The 17,094-nt window shown below is 45.5% G+C and overlaps 1 protein-coding gene and 1 long non-coding RNA gene across 2 annotated transcripts; both read right to left on the bottom strand.

The window, feature by feature from the left end:
• Window positions 1-208: 208 nt before the first annotated feature.
• LOC115327421 lies at window positions 209-1,259 on the bottom strand. The gene is made up of 2 exons (XR_003919784.3): window positions 996-1,259; window positions 209-819 (listed from the first exon to the last, which is right to left on the bottom strand). It is a non-coding gene; the product is annotated as an uncharacterized LOC115327421 (long non-coding RNA).
• Window positions 1,260-10,672: 9,413 nt separating this feature from the next.
• Window positions 10,673-11,777, bottom strand: LOC121833694. Its single transcript, XM_042287168.1, has 3 exons — window positions 11,511-11,777; window positions 11,368-11,450; window positions 10,673-11,180 (listed from the first exon to the last, which is right to left on the bottom strand). The coding sequence occupies exons 1-3, from the start codon at window positions 11,723-11,725 to the stop codon at window positions 10,732-10,734; spliced, it is 747 nt and encodes a 248-aa protein (XP_042143102.1). The 5' UTR covers window positions 11,726-11,777; the 3' UTR covers window positions 10,673-10,731.
• Between the last annotated feature and the right edge of the window lie 5,317 nt (window positions 11,778-17,094).

The following is a 17,094-nucleotide window of genomic DNA, read 5'->3' as shown; positions in this document are numbered from 1 at the left end:
ATAGCGATGGGGTACGTTTGGGTTCTGCTCGCAATTTGTTCTACATGAGCTCCTTATTTAAATGTTTCACTTAATACGACTCCTGCGCCTATTTTGGAATTCTGCACTCCCGAGAGCTTCGCGAATTCCGACGGATACTTTTGCACGCAAAGTAACACGGACACGAATTTGCGCGCATACAGACGCAATGGAGGGAAGAGAGACGAAATAACAGCAAAAAGAACTTTATTTGTGACAACAGTTGCAACAAAGACAAAAAACAGCAAGAACAACACACCGCATCAGTTTTCATCACGCTTCGCGCGAAACTTGGCGGCGTACTTACAATGAAGTAACAGCGAACTCCAATTCCAGACGTCACACAGCACAATCACAAGTCACACTTTAAGAACCACTCAACCGGACTCGACACCGCTTGAAACAAACAGCGATAGGTGATACAAATGGCACTCCCACTGATCGCGTGCCAAGAACCGGACGTCAGCATGAATCTCCCGCAGATAAAGGAGAAGACGCCCAGAAGCCGAGGCACGCCGTGAAGTTCGCCGGCCGTGCGGGATAGTACAGAGCGGGTGACCGGGGTCGACCATGTACAGCTCCATCGAGTCCGCTCGAGACGGAGCTGGCGGCGACCGAGATTGTGCTCCGTGAGTGGGCGGCGACTCCGCTGTCGTCGTTAGTCATCCTTTTGAGTCTCAGACTCCCGAACGGCCCTTCACCACCTCCAAAGCTCGACGACACGCCACCGCTCGCCCGAACAGCGAAGTCCCTCGTAGTCGACCGTCGATTTTCATGGGGTCCCCGCGCACTGCAGGATTTCTGTAAATGAGGACGTAGACAGATTGACCAAGCTGGTCTACGTGTGGACACCGTCTGCTACCACCGCGAAAACGGTGACAGCACAGAGGGTTCACTCCTCGACTACGACTTTCACAAGCTCGCGTCGTTAGCGCTGCTCGAGCTGGCTCTTCGCAGCTAGGAAGAAATTGACCTACCTGACCGGTGGATCGCCAGCTGAGACCTCCTCTTCTCGGCGAATCCACACCCGCTGAATTCGTCGAACACACGTGATTCCTGTCCAAACTGTATTGATAAGCATTCGATTAAAATCAGAAGCACATAAATTCGAACAGGGAACAAAAACCTAACTCCAGGCGTCGATCCAGAAACTCTAAAGCAAGGGCGACAAGCCTTTCTTGCCGTGCCGCTGAGCTCGACCTGCCAGCGTGATGGAGCAGAGCGGCGCACCGCCGTTTTGCCACCGGCTTAGTATCGGCGAGATATCGTGCGAGTACTGCCGAGATTGAACTGTCGTCCGGGTATCGGCCAGATGTCGCATATGCGCCTGTTCTGTATCGGCCGGATGCAACTTTTGCACCCGCTTTGAATCGAAAATATTGACAGTATTGGCTTACATGTTAATGGCCGATATAGGGCGCGCCTCGCACAGATACACGACCAAACGGAATTGCTTCGATTGCACTCAAAAGTTTATTAAACCACTATCAATATACACAGCTTGTTCTCGATACATTTATAAAAGAGACTTCTCTTTGGAACGGAAAGCAAATTATTAAATAGACTCAAACTGTCTTCATGCCTCGCATAACTCACAAATCAAACACGAAAGTCCGTGGAGATCAAAGAATTTTAGTAGATGTTTCTGATGACTCCAATAATGATACCTGATACTCCGCTGCCGCCGAAGACACAAAAGAAGGTGAGGAGCTTTAACAAAAGCCGAAGACGAAGGGAGATGGACAATGCAGCTAATCTCCCCTGCTTATTCTCCTGTCTTTCTCAGGCTACAAGTAAGCGCATTCCGTATTGAGTTGCCTTGTTTTTTTTGTTTTTTGTTTTTTTTTTCTTTTTTCAACATAGGTTTTGAGTTGGCCAAAAAATCCGAATATCTTGCAAGGATAGCCTTTTTACAAACGACACACTCGACATTCAACCAAAAACGGCGGCGGGTACGGTATGTCAGGATGGCGTCGGCGCGACCCATCAGACACATCGCAGATATCGCCTGAATCGAAATGGTATCGGCACAATATTTTCGATTTGACTTCGGAGTAGAGAAAGACGAAATGTAAAAAAACGAAGAAATACAAACCAAGAGTAGTCAGTTGGCGCTGACACAAACACACAACCTTTTGGTTATGTGTTTGTGTCCTTATGAAAGTCTCTAGGGTGCGCTGTTACGTCGAACATCATGACGACGAGTGGATCCGTCGCCCAATTCAGAGACGCGTGTTTTGCACAGTGCCAAATAGCGCCACGATAAAATGTATGAACATGCCTCTCCGAAGACCTTCGTCGCCAGCGGGCTCAAACACGTCACCGTCAGCCCAGGGTTCATTTCGAACATACCGAAAACCAAGCACTTTCACAATGAGCTGGCAACCGAAAGAATAAAAAGACGGCACTGCACGCAACTCGCAAAAACAACTCGCATTTGCACGCAAGATATGCTCGCAGTAACAATTCCCGCTGCCTGCCGGCCGGCGTTTCGAGTGGAGTCAGGCTTTATTTTTCAGGACCGCATCAACACGCCAAGTATATATGCCTTACGCTTTCAAGCTACTTAGAAACATTTTGAGTGCACAGTATATAATTCCATACTATAAGTATACTCAGCCAATATACTTCAATCACAGAGGGGCTCTCGGGGGCTACATACTAGTATTGCGCTTTTAATATACTTCAGTCACTCTACCTGCTTAATAGCTTTTTTTTTTTTTGCCTTGTTTTTTGTCACGGGATGATTTGCCATCGTTCCCTTGTTATATCATCCGATCTGTTGCACCAAACATGGTTCCCCTGGAAAATATATGTGAACTTGCTTCGGCATACTTTGGCAACTGTCGAGGGACTATAATGCAGCGTGCATCCCGGTATGCGCAATATTCTAAACGTACTTGACTGAAGCCTGATAAGAGCAAAGTATACTAGCGACTAAAGAATTACGCGGTATTTTGGTTCCGGCATAGTAATCGGGACATCGAGATGACCTGTTACCTGCTCGGTACGTGTCCCAGAGCAAAAGCCTTTTTTTTTTTCTTTTTTTATCAAGAAGCTTATGGGGATTCGCTCAATTAAGATTAGGGGTCAAGTCAAGATTATGTGGCAAGAAAAAGTAGAAAAAAAAAGACATTAATATATATTTTTTTTTCTTTTTTTGCGGGTAAGATTATTGTTATTGTTTTTCTCAAAAAAAAAAAAAAGTGTTTCACGGGATGCCCGAACGTTGTTTTTTACTTTATTTTTTGGAACTAGATACAATGTAACCACGTAAGAAATCTTTACCAAAATCGCTACAATTTACAAAATACTCGTCAAAACAAATGAAAAAAAAAAGCGGCTATACGCAGGTTCCATTTGCAAAACACAAACTACTTTTTTTGTAACCTTGGCCTTTCTCTCGGCCCTTCCCCCCCCCCCCCCCCCCCCCCCCCCCCTGCGGAACTTTGAGTTTCCAATATTGCCCACATCACCTCCATTGAGCCCGTTGAAATATTCCCGGCAGTTTCAGCAAGCGCGTTGACTTCCCTTTAACCGCTACAGATGGCGCCAGTTATCCAGTGCATCGCCAAATGGGAAAAAACTGCGACTAGACGACCGTATCCCTTCCTATATCCTTATTTTCGTCCGGTGAACTGCTAGCCGTTCATTTTAAACCTCTTAACGAGATACCTGTACTCCTATGAGTATGTGAGACCGCATATATAGCTACCGGACAAATTAAATCTATTCTGAGGAAGACAGAGTCCCTTCGACCAGTCCAAACGCTTTTTACGCTTGAACTGAACCGCGCTACCTCGTCCGGTTCCGCGAGCCATCGGCAATGTTAATGTCGGTGCGCGATGACGAAAATGAAATCTTCACTTTATGCTTTTGAGCATGTAGTATATACAGTAGTGAACAAAAATATATGATATTTCGGTTTTACGTGGGTAACTTTTCTTCGAACTGTGATACAGATATAAAAATCGTAATGGAACACTACATTAACGTATTTATAGAGTAGAAACTGATGCTTATTTATATATTAATCAATCAACCAGACGTCGAGCAATACTTCTGTAAAAGAAACGAAATATCATATCTTTTTGTGCACTACTGTATATGCGTAAACGACCCAAAGGAGGAGCAATTGCTGGGCAACCTGGTTGTCCAAAGCGTTCGACCGGAGTGCCGACATGTTATAACTTATGATCCCTCTCTGGCCCCTTCCACCTCGGGATGGCCAAGTGCAATCGACCACGAGAGCAGCGCTCCGCCGCTGATAAAACGCCGGCACAGAAGTGTGTGCAGGGGCTTTTGAATCAAGGCACGGGCGATGACATGCAAGGCGGGTAGCAGCAAGGGAAATGCTCCATGTTAGGGATGCAGCAAAGCCGTAAGTAGCGGCCTATGGTAAACCTTCGAAGGATTATTAATTACTACTATAATTATTACTATTTTTATTAGAATCACTGTTAATTTTACAATACCTATTATTACTACTACTATTACCGTTACTACTACTACAGCTATTACTACTGCTACTATTATCTACTTCGATCTACTATCTGCCTCTACTACTAGTACTTCTTCCTTCTTCGTTTTCTTCTTCTTTCTCTTTTTTTTCTTTTTATATACTTTTGTGAGATGCGAATTCTATGAAAGGTCGGAATCGAAATGTATCCCGAGATATTTGACAGTGAGTATAATAATAATAACGCCATTCAGTTCAAACATCTGCTGTGCGCCGCCATTCGCTTCCTAAAACCTGCACCGTCACGCAGTCGGCGCTTCAAAGAATGTCGCTACTTGTAGGAAGCTCTCATCTAGGGACTTTAGTGCAGTCTAGTGGGCAGTGGAGCGCCCTCTGGGCTTCAGCAGTCCCCCTTCCGTGGAATAGACGCGACACATGCGTCCACAGCCACTGATTCAGCATTTTTTACCTGGATGATAAGAGCTGAAAAGCTGTATACGCCGCCATGTTCTACATAAAGTCTGCGCCGTCACATCACGTCAGTCGGCGCCGCAAAGAATGTACGGAGTACGCCGAGTTTTTCTTTTTTTTTTTTTTTTTTTTGTGAGCCATATTTTGACCTAGCCGTCACTTCGGGAAAGGGCTGCATGCGAGCTGCCGGAGTTCCTGTGACGCAAGAGGTATACTTGAGCTGATAGGATCCGCCACCTTCTCGCCAACTCAGCGACCCTGTAGAAGGCCTCATGGCGGTGGCGGCAGTCAGGCAAACGAACATCTATATTCATTGCCGATTTGTTTCTTTTTTAGCCTGTCTCTCTTTTGACGGGCGCAAATATTGACGCGTCAGTGACACTCTTCGGGTTAGAGGCAGCTTGAGAGTAAAGTCTGGCTCTTGGAACTGTAGAGCGGGCCTTCCCAAGAAACAATACTTTGGGAAGGGTCTTGTGTATCCAAGTGAGCGACGGTCCGATGTTTGCCGTCACACACGCACATACGTGCGGGGGGCGCATGTGGACTCCGTGCTGCCAGTGAGCTTCGACGCTATATATTTGACAGCGAATGTGTGGCCATTTTCGAGTTCTCCTCGTGGCAGTTGTTTATGCTGCCGTCGGGAAAGCGGGGGGTGGCCCTCGTCTCTTTGTTTACACTTCTTGTCTATCCTTTGGGAGCTAGTCTAAACTGTGAGTCTCCGACCACCGGGCATCGTGACACTGGAATGTCGCATTCAGACCCGGTCTGGTTAGCGGAGCAACTTGAGGAGTGGGGCTCTGGAAGTTGTGACTTGGCGGTTCGTTTCGGGTGTTTTTGTTGGGCAATGCTGCGATCTCGTAGCCCAGTGATACTGAGATCATCGGGGCTGATTACGGCCTGTCGTTCTTAGAGTATCAGGGCAAGGCCCGCACACTATAAAATGCCTGCTTGCCACCTGCCCTGTGTAGCCCGACAAACACAATTACCTCAGTTTACACTCCTATAGAAATACCCTTACGTATCCTATAGGAATATCCACACATTATAGTCTGAACGCCAGTCACTGGTCTCCCTTTAGATTGGAAGTGAGGATGGCGAGCATGGGGCTAGTTTTCATCCACACGGCATGACCATGGAGTGACACAAAGCCGGGGTCACACTGAATTCATACATCAAGCAAAGGACAGTCTGCAAACACGAGTCATCGCAATATCCGTTGTTCGAATAACGCGTGCCAAGTTTTCCCTTTGAATTCATTGACATGCGGCGTTCAAAGTACGAATCTCGTGAAGGCCTGCGTTCGAATCTGTTTGCCGACCGTCTTTTGTATGATGTATAACCAGTCTGGCCCCGGCTTAAGGCTCGCTCTTCTCACTAGCAAACCTGAAAAAAAAATAATTTAAAACAAAGATATGTATGTTCCGTATGGCACCAGGCAGCATACATGTGAGCGTTATACTTGGATTGTATGGAGGGAGACCAGTAAATAACATGTTGGAATGCCTGAATGGAGTGGAAAATATACCTGGCTGATATTTGTGACTCGAGTCAAAACAAACTTTTCAAAAAGGCGTGTTTACAGCCACGTGAATGCCATCTTCACTACATGTTTCTTGAGCTCGGCGGATATTTGAGGGGTAAACAACCGACACAGTCTGGTGAGTAATTAACTAAAATTCAAATTTGAACTTTTTATATTGAAAATAAATATATGATTACAATCATAAATTTACTGAGCGTCATTTAAAACCTCTAAATAAGTAATTTTCAAAAATACTTTTTGCGCGCGAAAAGCGCAGTAGTGCGCTAAATTGACCAGTCGTGTAGCAGGACCACTCGTGCTGCAAGGCTACCGGTACGATAAGGCAACCGCGCGATTTTTCTCTCCTATCAAAGCCCCAGCCTTGTACCTCTTGACGAGTGGTACTTTTAGCGCACTACTACGCTTCCACCGCACTCAAAGTATTTCTAAAATTTATTCATTAAGTGGTTTTGGATGACGCTCTGGAAGTTTGTAATTGGAACTATATGTTTATTTTCACTAATTGAAAAATTAATGAACAAGGTTTACCTAATTACTCACTCAACTGCAACGGTTGTTCGCCCCTCGAAGGTCAGCTTAGCGTAAGAAACATATAGTGAAGACGGCATTCACATAGCAGTAAAGCAATTTTTTTTTTAATTTGTGTCGAATAAAAAAAATATCCCCCGGTATATACGTTACGCATCGCGTTTCGCATTCATATGTCGTTGGAAGTGACAAGGATACACCTCATATTTCTGTCCCTCGATAACGAGATCCACAACAACACCACTTCCGCGTGCTATGTGACAACGTAAATAAGAGTCACTTTGTATTATACTTTGTGTCCTTGCTTGATTGGATAACAGCTGACATAGTGCCTGTCCTAATCAGCACGTACGATTTCTTAGATTAAAACATTTTATATTAGTATCCACATGTAGACGCGTGTACCATCTTTTACACTGTATACTTATCCCTAGTTGTGCTACAGTAAACATGACGCCAACAAATCATTTCGAAGATTGCTTTGGCCTTCCTAAGCGTTTGATCGTGACCCACTATTGCTAGCAGATAGTGAGGGCGAACAGCACGTGAACTGTACGCCAGCAAATTGAATCGTGTGAGAAATATCATTGGTCGCGGTCACCTTCCAGCATCAAGACTATTGTGGCGCAGAAGAAACCGATTTTATTTACAGATGACGAGATCTGGATCGTTAATATCGTGTTTATAAAAAATTCTGACTTTTTTTTCCTTTTTTTTTTTGAAAATAATATGATGTGATTTGTTATCCTATTGCAAATTCAGTTCCGAGAGCATGCTTTATTTGAGAATCACTTCAGCAAACGAAGCCAACACAGAAGTCGTGAGTTCAAAACGAGTCTTTTAGAACACTTTTTGTTGTTCCCTGGTTTAATGACCGGCATTTAAGGATCGCGTATAATGTGCCAAACAACTTTGGCCGTAACGCGTCACATGTAACGACGCTACCGGTAATGAGCGAATGTTTCGGTAATTCTAGTAACGTACTCGTTACTTTAGAACAGAAGTTACAGAACCAAAAAACTTATTTGCGCGATTTATTTCGAGTAACATGTAGCGTAGTTCATTATTCGTAAACTTAAAAGAAAAAAAAACCCTAACAAATATACACTTTTTTTATGTTTGCAGGCGCCATATCATGAATTCTTGCACGCAACCACCTACCTTCAAAATGATGCCTCTCATTTTCCCACGCAAACGCAAATATGGCGCTTATTCGTACCTGTGACATCAAAGCAGTAGAACATTTTAATTCATAAATAAAATGCACTGTAGATGTAGCGTGCGTTACTTTTTTTCTGTAACGGTAAAAGCAACACTTTCCTTTTATTTTCAAGTAACGAGTAACGTATTTCGTAACTTTTTTTCGGTAACACCTGTAACACTGGTGCCAAATCTTGCCACTCATCTTCAAAGAAACGCGATCTCAGCTTGTTGCAAAGATTTCAAGACGCGCGAAGGGGTATCGTTTTCAAAGGACTTTTGAGAATCCAGATATCAAGCCACCAATGGTAGGTTTGTTTACTTTGGGAAATAGCGAATTAGTGTTTTTAGATGTGTCATTTTGTTAGAGGGTGTAATTGGTGAATAAAGCACAGGAGTAGCAGAAAAAGGGGGCAGCTTCCAAAAGCTCGTCCCTGAATCATCGGTGACGGCCGAGTCTCTGGGCTCGCGCAGTGCCCTTTTCACGAAAGCTGATTGGGCCTCACACTGCAGTTGGTTTTGGGAACTATAAGGAGTATTCACTGGGCGCCATATTTGTGGGTGCTGCCAAGAGCGCAGAACGAGCCCACATTAATAGGCTGCTAAGACCGGCAATCTTGAAGGTGTCGAATGCACGTTACAAAATAACTGTGGAAGCTCGCCATCAGCGCGCGCTCAGCAGTCGCACACACAACTATGGCCGCCAGTGAATACTTCCTATAGTCCGTGAAAGGATCAGAATAGCCCGATCTCACCCAGCGTTCCACGCATGCGTGACGCCGCCATAACTGTAGTTCGTAGGAGGCAGACGCCAGTTCACGAGACAGCTCATGCCGCCTCGTGCTCTGCTCGCGCGGACCTCCAGCAGGGTTGTCGCGCGTGCAGACCCTGCTTGGCGGCAGCGGTGGCGTACTCAAACTAGCTGCTGAGATCGGTGTATTGAGTGGAAGCTTCGCCTCCAGCACGCACTTGTTGCCTTTCACCGGGTTTCGAAAGCACGTGCGACGAAGTGTTGCCAAAGGCAGGCTGCTCCAGATGGAGGCAGAGTGCGGACTTAATTCTTAGCCTGCTACGGACTACCGTCACATTTCAAGAACAACGCGTATTCCAGATGCGCGAAGGGGCACGAGAAACACTAAGGGGTCGCGCAAGTGAGGTCCTTGGGCACATTTATTCACGATGGACCTAATATGACATATAGAGCCAGGAACCACTAGAAAGGAACCGAACTTTCAGAAGTTGCTGCGTATGTAGACTGAAGAAAACTTTCCTCTTTTTGTCTAAACATATAGTGCTTTGACACCACTGAATTTTTTATTTTTTTTTATAGATAATCAAGACGAATATTTTTTTTTTTTTTTACAAAACAGAGCCTGCAAAAAATAAGCCTCGGTTTGTTTTCTTCGTTCGTATGTCTCGGGTTTTCACGACGTTAAAAGATCACCAGCTCACCTGTCTCCCGTCTGTTAATTCTACATGTTATTCTTCCAGTATAATTTATATCTGAGACAAATCATAATATGGAATTATCACTACTGATCGGTGATATATGAGATACCTCTGCTCCTTATTGCAAAAAATTAAATTAACCATTAAAAATGCTTTGAGGTTCCGTTGGAGCACCTTCGTCAATGCCTGCACTTGGGCCTACTGCACGGAAGTAGTACGAATAGCATGTCCTACCCTGGACACTACGTAATATACTTCTATATGAAATGAAGGAATTTCACAGATTTCGACATTTTCAACAAGCTCAATCAGACATTACTTTGTATATAAATTTCTCACCACGAATTTTCATGTGCAAGTTAAAAAATTCAAATTAAGCTAAGCAAATAAAGCTTAGAAAGTACGAAGATGAGGGTGAATCAATCGGTTTCCGAATCGACGGTTTGAGTCTTTTGGTAGGGAAATACTGTGAGCTGGTATTCATGCAAGCGCAAAGTGAAGTTCCCCCAATTTTTTTTTTCTGCTCATTGTGGTTAGTATTTTTAGTTTCTACAAAGAGGTGTCCTTTACCACCTTCCTGATGGCGCTCATTGACTCATACCTAGGGATCCTCAAGCCTAGTTTCCCCACATGTGACACCAGGGGTTTATCCGGGATTTTTAACATTGGAGGTTACAAATTTTTTGGATCTCAAAGGGGGGTGTACCGCATGGCTGTACGACACGAGAGCGCACGACACAAGAGCGCAGACAAGAGAGCGCGCGACAGGAGAGCGCTGCGACACGAGAGCGCACGACGGGAGAGCGCCGCGACACCAGAGCGCACGACGGGAGAGCGTCGCGACTCGAGAGCGCCTGCCATTAGAGCGCGCGTCACGAGAGCGCATGTGCGCGCCTTGTTTTCTCGAATCGAACGCCTTACGTCATTTTATTGGCTGAGCACGCAGACCTGTGGGAAGTCTAAAAAATACAATTTCCGCAAACTAGTAATGAAGACGCAAAATACAGAGTTTCGGAAATATAGTTGTTTATCAATTTCCGTTCCATAGTACTAAAAAAAAATTTCAAAGACTGAATGATTGCGCGACACCGCGGAGGTACTCTAGCATGCACCTTTGGTCGTACTCTTCAACCAGCTTGCTCAGATTCTTTGCTACGCGGACGTAGGTGGCCTTGCTGCTCCTTTGAGGCTCTCCGCGAAGTACATCTGCCAGCTTCTGCTCTGTCAAGCTCTGCTCCCTTAGGAATGCGGCCACTAGCTTGTACGTGTCCGGATGATGCAGCCCTAAGGACTTCTGGAATGCATTGTGCCAGGACTCGACGTGGTTGTTGGTCCTCGGGAGCCCTTCGGTGATCCGTTCGTAGCAGCTCCAGAAGTCATGCGGGAAAAGTGCTGGCCTACGCGAGCGGCTCCTTCCGATGCTGGAGCCCACGTACGTCCTCTCGAAGTAATCGAACATTTTGTTGAGGCCGTCGTCTGTTGAGGGAGCATCGTCTTGGAGCTCTTCCAGTCCTGGACACAAACAAACGCAAAATGCTGATAATTACAAAAGCAATGTACATAAATTCTTAAACTAAGACCAGATTTAACGAGAACCAATCCAGACAAGTAACGGAAATCAGTCTTGCACGACGTTGATATGACAACGAGGCTGGCAACGCACGAGGCCTTGCCCGCCAGTACTAAAAATTCTCTTTACCTCGCGCAATGTCACCGGGTCGAACAAACGCCAGTGCCGGTATCATGCTCACTCTTCTTCGGAAGTCACCGTCCTCACGATATCTGCGTAGAAAATTTCATACCTGAGAGGTCAATAATTACTTGTTATTTTGACTGATTTACCTGACGATGAGGTGCTCCTCCTGCATCCGACGAACAAACGACTGTTTTAGGTGGAAGAAGCAGCCCGTCACTTTGGCTGTCGGGAACACCGACTGAAAAGCTCGCTTGGCCGCCACTTCAAAATCCATCATTAACGTCTGAGGTGACAGTCGGGGGCAAAGTTCCTTGAGTGTCCTGAAAACGCGCCCGTAGGCTTCCTGGCTCCGTTTGGTCATCAGGCAGTAGACTAGCGGTAGCACCTTGCCATGAACAAGTTCGTGGATGGTATAGACCTGCAAAGTAAGGGCGCACTATTTTGGAAGCGACACGATGAGATGGAAGCGTCACACTGTAGTCACATACAAATTTTTAGAACAAAAATTTAAAGCCGCCAGGTCTTACATATGTAGAGCAACATAGGCGTGCGTCGTACCTGAAGGAAGAGCGACGGCGAGACGTCGAAAGTGCCATCGGCGAAGCAGTCAGCGTACTGGCTGAGGAGTCGAAGGTTCTCGTCCGTCGCAAACATGAATAGGCGATCTTTGTCTTGTGCGCCAGAGTCATACAGCAAGAACGATCGCCCGTCTGGAAGCGATTCAAGCCAGCTGGGGAGGTCGATCTCGTGAATATGCTGTGGAGCAGGCAGCGGCATGTTTAAGGCGCGGCGTGCCCTTTGTGCTGAGCGGGCCAATGCGCTTACCGAGGGAAGCTTCAGCCGCTCAGAACCTGTAATTAAATCGTCAATTTTCTGCACTTAGGAACACCACGAAAGTATTTGGGGCTGCTGGAGAGAGAGGGGTTCCGGAAGAAATGTCCCCGGAAAAAACGTCCCCGGAAAAAATGTCCCCGGAAAAAAAGTCCCCGGAAAAAATGTCCTCGGAAAAAAAGGCCCCAAGTGAAAAGTAGGAAAAAATGTCCCCAAAGGGCCATTTTTTCCACTTCAAGTACAATCCGTTTTTGACTTTTGTGTATGAATCAAGAGTTTGTCATTTCATTCCTCATTTTGCAACACCTCAACTGTTTGTGTCTGTTTTTCATTGTGAATTAAACATTCATAACACTTCAAGCTAAAACCAAATTATTGTGTCTGGGGAAATTTGAGAGGTACTTGTGTACCATTTCCAAATAGGTAAAAAGCGCGACACTTCACACGAACAAGCGATCGCTAGTTTTTTTTTATTTTTTTTTTTAGCGGCGAAGCTCCTTAGGGTCTAGCCGTGTCCGTCCGGCGTCCGTGCTCACATCGATTGCCATCCCATCTGTCTTCTTAAAAAAAGAAAAAAATGTTTGCGCAGTCGACAGGATTCAAACCTCTGCGGGGAGACTCCAATGGATTTCTAGCCCATCGCCTTAACTGCGGGACGAGTAGGGGCTCTGAGATGTGGCAGTAACTCAAGAGCTGCGGATGTCATGGATGAAACGTTGCATGTAGCCGCTCAACGTCTATACAGCAGAGGGCGCTGCGATCAAATGCGTATAACATCGCGTTAAACTTTGCATGCATTGGGTCAACGTTTATAGACGAGAGGGCGCTGCGGTCAAATGCTCAAATGCGTACCTTTATAACCACGTTCCATACCACACATTCTCTTTCTGACATGGACGTGGAGATGCGTTCCCACGGCATCCAGCGGATCCAAGCTGACCCGCTAGAAGAACCACTGGCTCTGCATTTCACCGACCATAAAGCAGTAATAATGCAGTCGAAACGCAACCCGGAACTCAGCACTACCTATGAGCAATAAAAAAAAAATCGGCACCATCAGCACTACCTATGAACAATAAAATCAGTATCATCAGCACCACCAGATCTTTGCCCCAATCAACATCATTCACCACGTGGAGATGCGGTCATTTTTTTTATAGAAACGAGAGGTTAATTGTCATCAAAGTTATTATAGGTATTGAAGGTGCTTATTTGGGGATATAATGCAAACGGTAAAATTTCGTTCTCACTAATCCTCTTTCGGAGCCGTTTTCCCCTACCTGCCACACGGTGCCTTTTTTCCCAGGACATATGACCGGAACGCCCGAAGCACATGAGGATCAGGGAAACCCAGAGATAGAAAATCCTTTGGGGACATTTTTTCCTACTTTCCATCTGGGGCCTTTTTTACCGGGGCCTTTTTTTCCGGGGCCTTTTTTTCCGGGGACATTTTTTCCGGGGACATTTATTCCGGGGACATTTTTTCCTACACCCGGAGAGAGAGAGAGTGAGAAAACAAACTTTTATTTTTATCCTTTTTAGTTTAGGTCGTTGTCTATAAATTTATAGGATTCCTTGCGATGACGACGACCACGATTATCTAAAGAACTTGTTTAGTTAGAATCCTGGTGAAATATCTCTGCTTACTTGTTAGGCCACTGGTAGCTTGCGCAATCATCATTCGCGGTTGATAATCGGTTGTCCTGGCTTTCTCCTTGACCGCAGCAATCACTTCCTCTGCCCGACAGACATCGGGATTCGGCAGGTGACCCTGGTGCTCGCCGGTGGTCTGCGCAAGTGTGCAGATATATTAAAAGTATGTTATTATAAAAATGGCACACTGAAGGCGACTCGGTGGTGGCACTCTGAAGGCGGCGTACGTAATAGCTCAATCGCATAATCGAGTTCTGACAAATCAAAAATTCTAGAGACAGAAGTTTTATGGTACAATAACCGTTTGCTTACCTTGACGAGGGTCAGTGCATTGTCCCACCCCGCTGTTGTGGCTCGACCGCTGCAGCTTTTTTTCGAGCACCTCCATGTCCTCTGTCCGGTGTTCTCGTTCAGTCTATCCAGGCGATAGGAATAACCATTGTGTTGCAAAAGTGGATGATCTTTCTTGGACTTTGTGATCGATAGCATTTCCACGTCCAGAACAGCACTCCGTTGGAAGATCCGACTTAGTCGTCACGAACGCCCGCAGTGCCCAGCTCCCCTTTTATATTCGCCTCTATACCCACGGTTGACGATTGATTAACCTTGGAAGGGTTTCTCCCAATAACGATAGGTGTTATTGGTGGACAGTTTGACCTTTGTTACGGATGAACAAAGGCCGACCGACATGGAAGTTGTAACCCCTTTCACCGTATCTCCAGAATCGTGTCCCGGAACTTCGCGTGTGCCTCCTTAGAAAATTCGGGTTAAACCTGAACGTTTAAATTAACCCGCTTTCCAGTGAAAGAACACACAGGTTGTCCTCTCCAATGCTTGTATTTCTTTCGTTCAGGTTTAGTGCGACGAAGAGATCGTCTTTCCATTGTTCTCCAAAGTTATTTTCGAACCTGTGAAAAGAAGCAGCCCTTTGTTCAGAGATAAGTGGAAAGGGAAAAAGGTCTTAGGGTTCACGTTCTCATGAACTGCATTCAATTTTTCAGTGTCAAACGTTCTTCAAACAATACAGTTAATGTCCAGGCGAGCTGGGGATAGTTAATCATGATGTGCAAACGCGAAAGTGAGGCGGAAAATTTGGATACCATGAAGCCGAAGAAAAACTACAGAAGAAGACGTCTCTAACGCAGCTAACCCGTTTTTAGCGGGACCAAAACGTTTTACGGAATATGACCTTGTCCTTTTTGTTTTTCTGTGTGTCCGGTAATTGCAAAGGGTAGGTCCGCGGAATGTTTGGTTACATTTTACGGCGTTTAGCCGTACAATTGTATTTTTTAAACTTCCCACAGGTCTGCGTCCTCAACCAATAAAATGACGTAAAAATCGTTCTATTCGAGAAAACAAGGCACGCACATGCGCTCTCGTGACGCTCGCTCTAATGGCAGGCGCTCTCGTGTCGCGGCGCTCTCCCGTCGTGCGCTCTGGTGTCGCGGCGCTCTCCCGTCGTGCGCTCTCGTGTCGCAGCGCTCTCCTGTCGCGCGCTCTCCCGTCGGCGCTCTCGTGTCGTGCGCTCTCGTGGCGCCCTTCCGTACCGCATATCTTGGTACTTTGTATAGGAAGTGTTTTTTCCTTGTGTGTGTGAGTTTGGGAAGGGGGGAGGGGGGGGGGGGGGGTTAGAGCACTGTGTGTGTAGGGGTATAAATCACTGCACTGCATGGTTACACCTGTTTTTTGTTTTTTTTTTGGAAACGCGGGAATATCACCTCTTTGTGTCAGTCGCATGACCGGACGAAAATTAATCTTTGTCAGTCTCTCTCTCTCTGTTTGTGTGTGTGTGTGTGTGAGTGTGCGTGCGCGTGCGCGTTGCACGGCATACAAATAAGCATCACTGAGAGAAACACATTGCCAGTTTCAGTTGAATGCCACCAGATTTGTTGATAAGGTTATATAATCTTCTTTTTTTTCCAAATGAATGTATGTGATACTTCGAGTCCTCGACTGAGTGAAACTTTGCTTAAAAAGAGAAATTCGGACTCGAAAATTTTGGCGTGCATTAAACACTATCGGCCAAAGTAGAGTGCGCCGTGACTCTTTTCTTATCGGGGCAGTGTACAGGTACCCAAAAACTGTTATATACCTCTTTGAAGGCATCCTAGGCGTACTAAAATCCCTTTCTAAGAATTATTCATTGATATTTTTGGCGGGCGACTTCAATTTACCCCCCATCGATTGGAACAGCATGAGGTCATAAACCGCTTGCGATCATTCCAACGCCTTTGTTGACATATCATTTCCAACAACTTCCGACAAAATTGTTATTAGCACTACACGCATCACCGCTGAACGCAAGTCACTGCTACATCTTTGTTTCGTTTCGAAGTCAGTGGCACTGCACAGACAGGCGCGCGATAACAAGAGTTATGGAGGAAAGGCCGGATCACAGACTGTTGGTCTGTGACTTCCCTCGAATCGCTGGCGTAGCGGCTCGACGATCAACTAAACAGTACATAGTTTACAACAGAGCTAAATATACTGATATCCTAGACTATATGGAGGTAGCTTTAGACCCTTTTTTCCATGTACAAAAGCAAAACGGCGTCTGTCCAGACACCCTATGGTCCTTCTTTAGGGAAGCCGTATTCACGTGCATCAATAGCTTCGTTCCGCTACGCTCCAAGAAAGTAAAAAAGTAAAAACCCGCAGATAACCCGTGAAATCAACACAAGATTAACCGGATAAGAGAGAATCACACGAACGTTGGCGCCTACGTCAGAGTTCTTTGTAAGCAACTGTAGTCGAAGATAAAAAGCCCGCGGTTTTATTTTTTCATTGTAACATTGCACTTCTTGAAAGATAACCCACAGACGTTTTGGTCATATTTAGTTGAGAAAAACAACTCAGTGACTGTGATCAAGCGTGGTGATAACATTGTTGATGAAAATAAGAGAATACCGAACGCGTTTAAGAAGTTTTTTCGTCGGTGTACACGAACAGCAACTCTCAGTTGCCATCGTACAGTGGGAACATATCACAATTCCAGACATTGTATTCTCCAAAGCAGGAATTTTCAATGACATGCTTCAACTTGATACCAAGAAGTCATGCGGGCCCGATGAGGTACATAATATTTTTCTCTGTAGGTACATGGAAAATTAGAGGCCAATATTGGTTGTTATGTTCAAGAGGAAAAATTTTTGAAATTTTTTTATGCAACCACCTCACGGTACGTCTAGAAAACAAATTGGCTCCAGACAGCACTATTACTGGTTGCCTATGAATTGCCATAGCATT

This window comes from Ixodes scapularis, unplaced genomic scaffold, assembly GCF_016920785.2.
Source record: "Ixodes scapularis isolate PalLabHiFi unplaced genomic scaffold, ASM1692078v2 PGA_scaffold9__187_contigs__length_104089568, whole genome shotgun sequence".
Lineage (NCBI taxonomy): Eukaryota > Metazoa > Arthropoda > Arachnida > Ixodida > Ixodidae > Ixodes > Ixodes scapularis.
The sequence above is the reverse complement of the archived record's forward strand: the minus strand, read 5'-3'. Positions and strand labels throughout refer to the sequence as shown.

Coding starts and splice junctions, on each gene's coding strand:
- LOC121833694 (XM_042287168.1), bottom strand. CDS start 11,725: ATGACCAAACGGAGCCAGGAAGCCTACGGGCGCGTTTTCAGGACACTC. Junction 11,451..11,510: donor GAGGAGCACCTCATCGTCAG/GTAAATCAGTCA, acceptor TTTTCTACGCAG/ATATCGTGAGGACGGTGACT. Junction 11,181..11,367: donor ACCCGGTGACATTGCGCGAG/GTAAAGAGAATT, acceptor GTTTGTGTCCAG/GACTGGAAGAGCTCCAAGAC.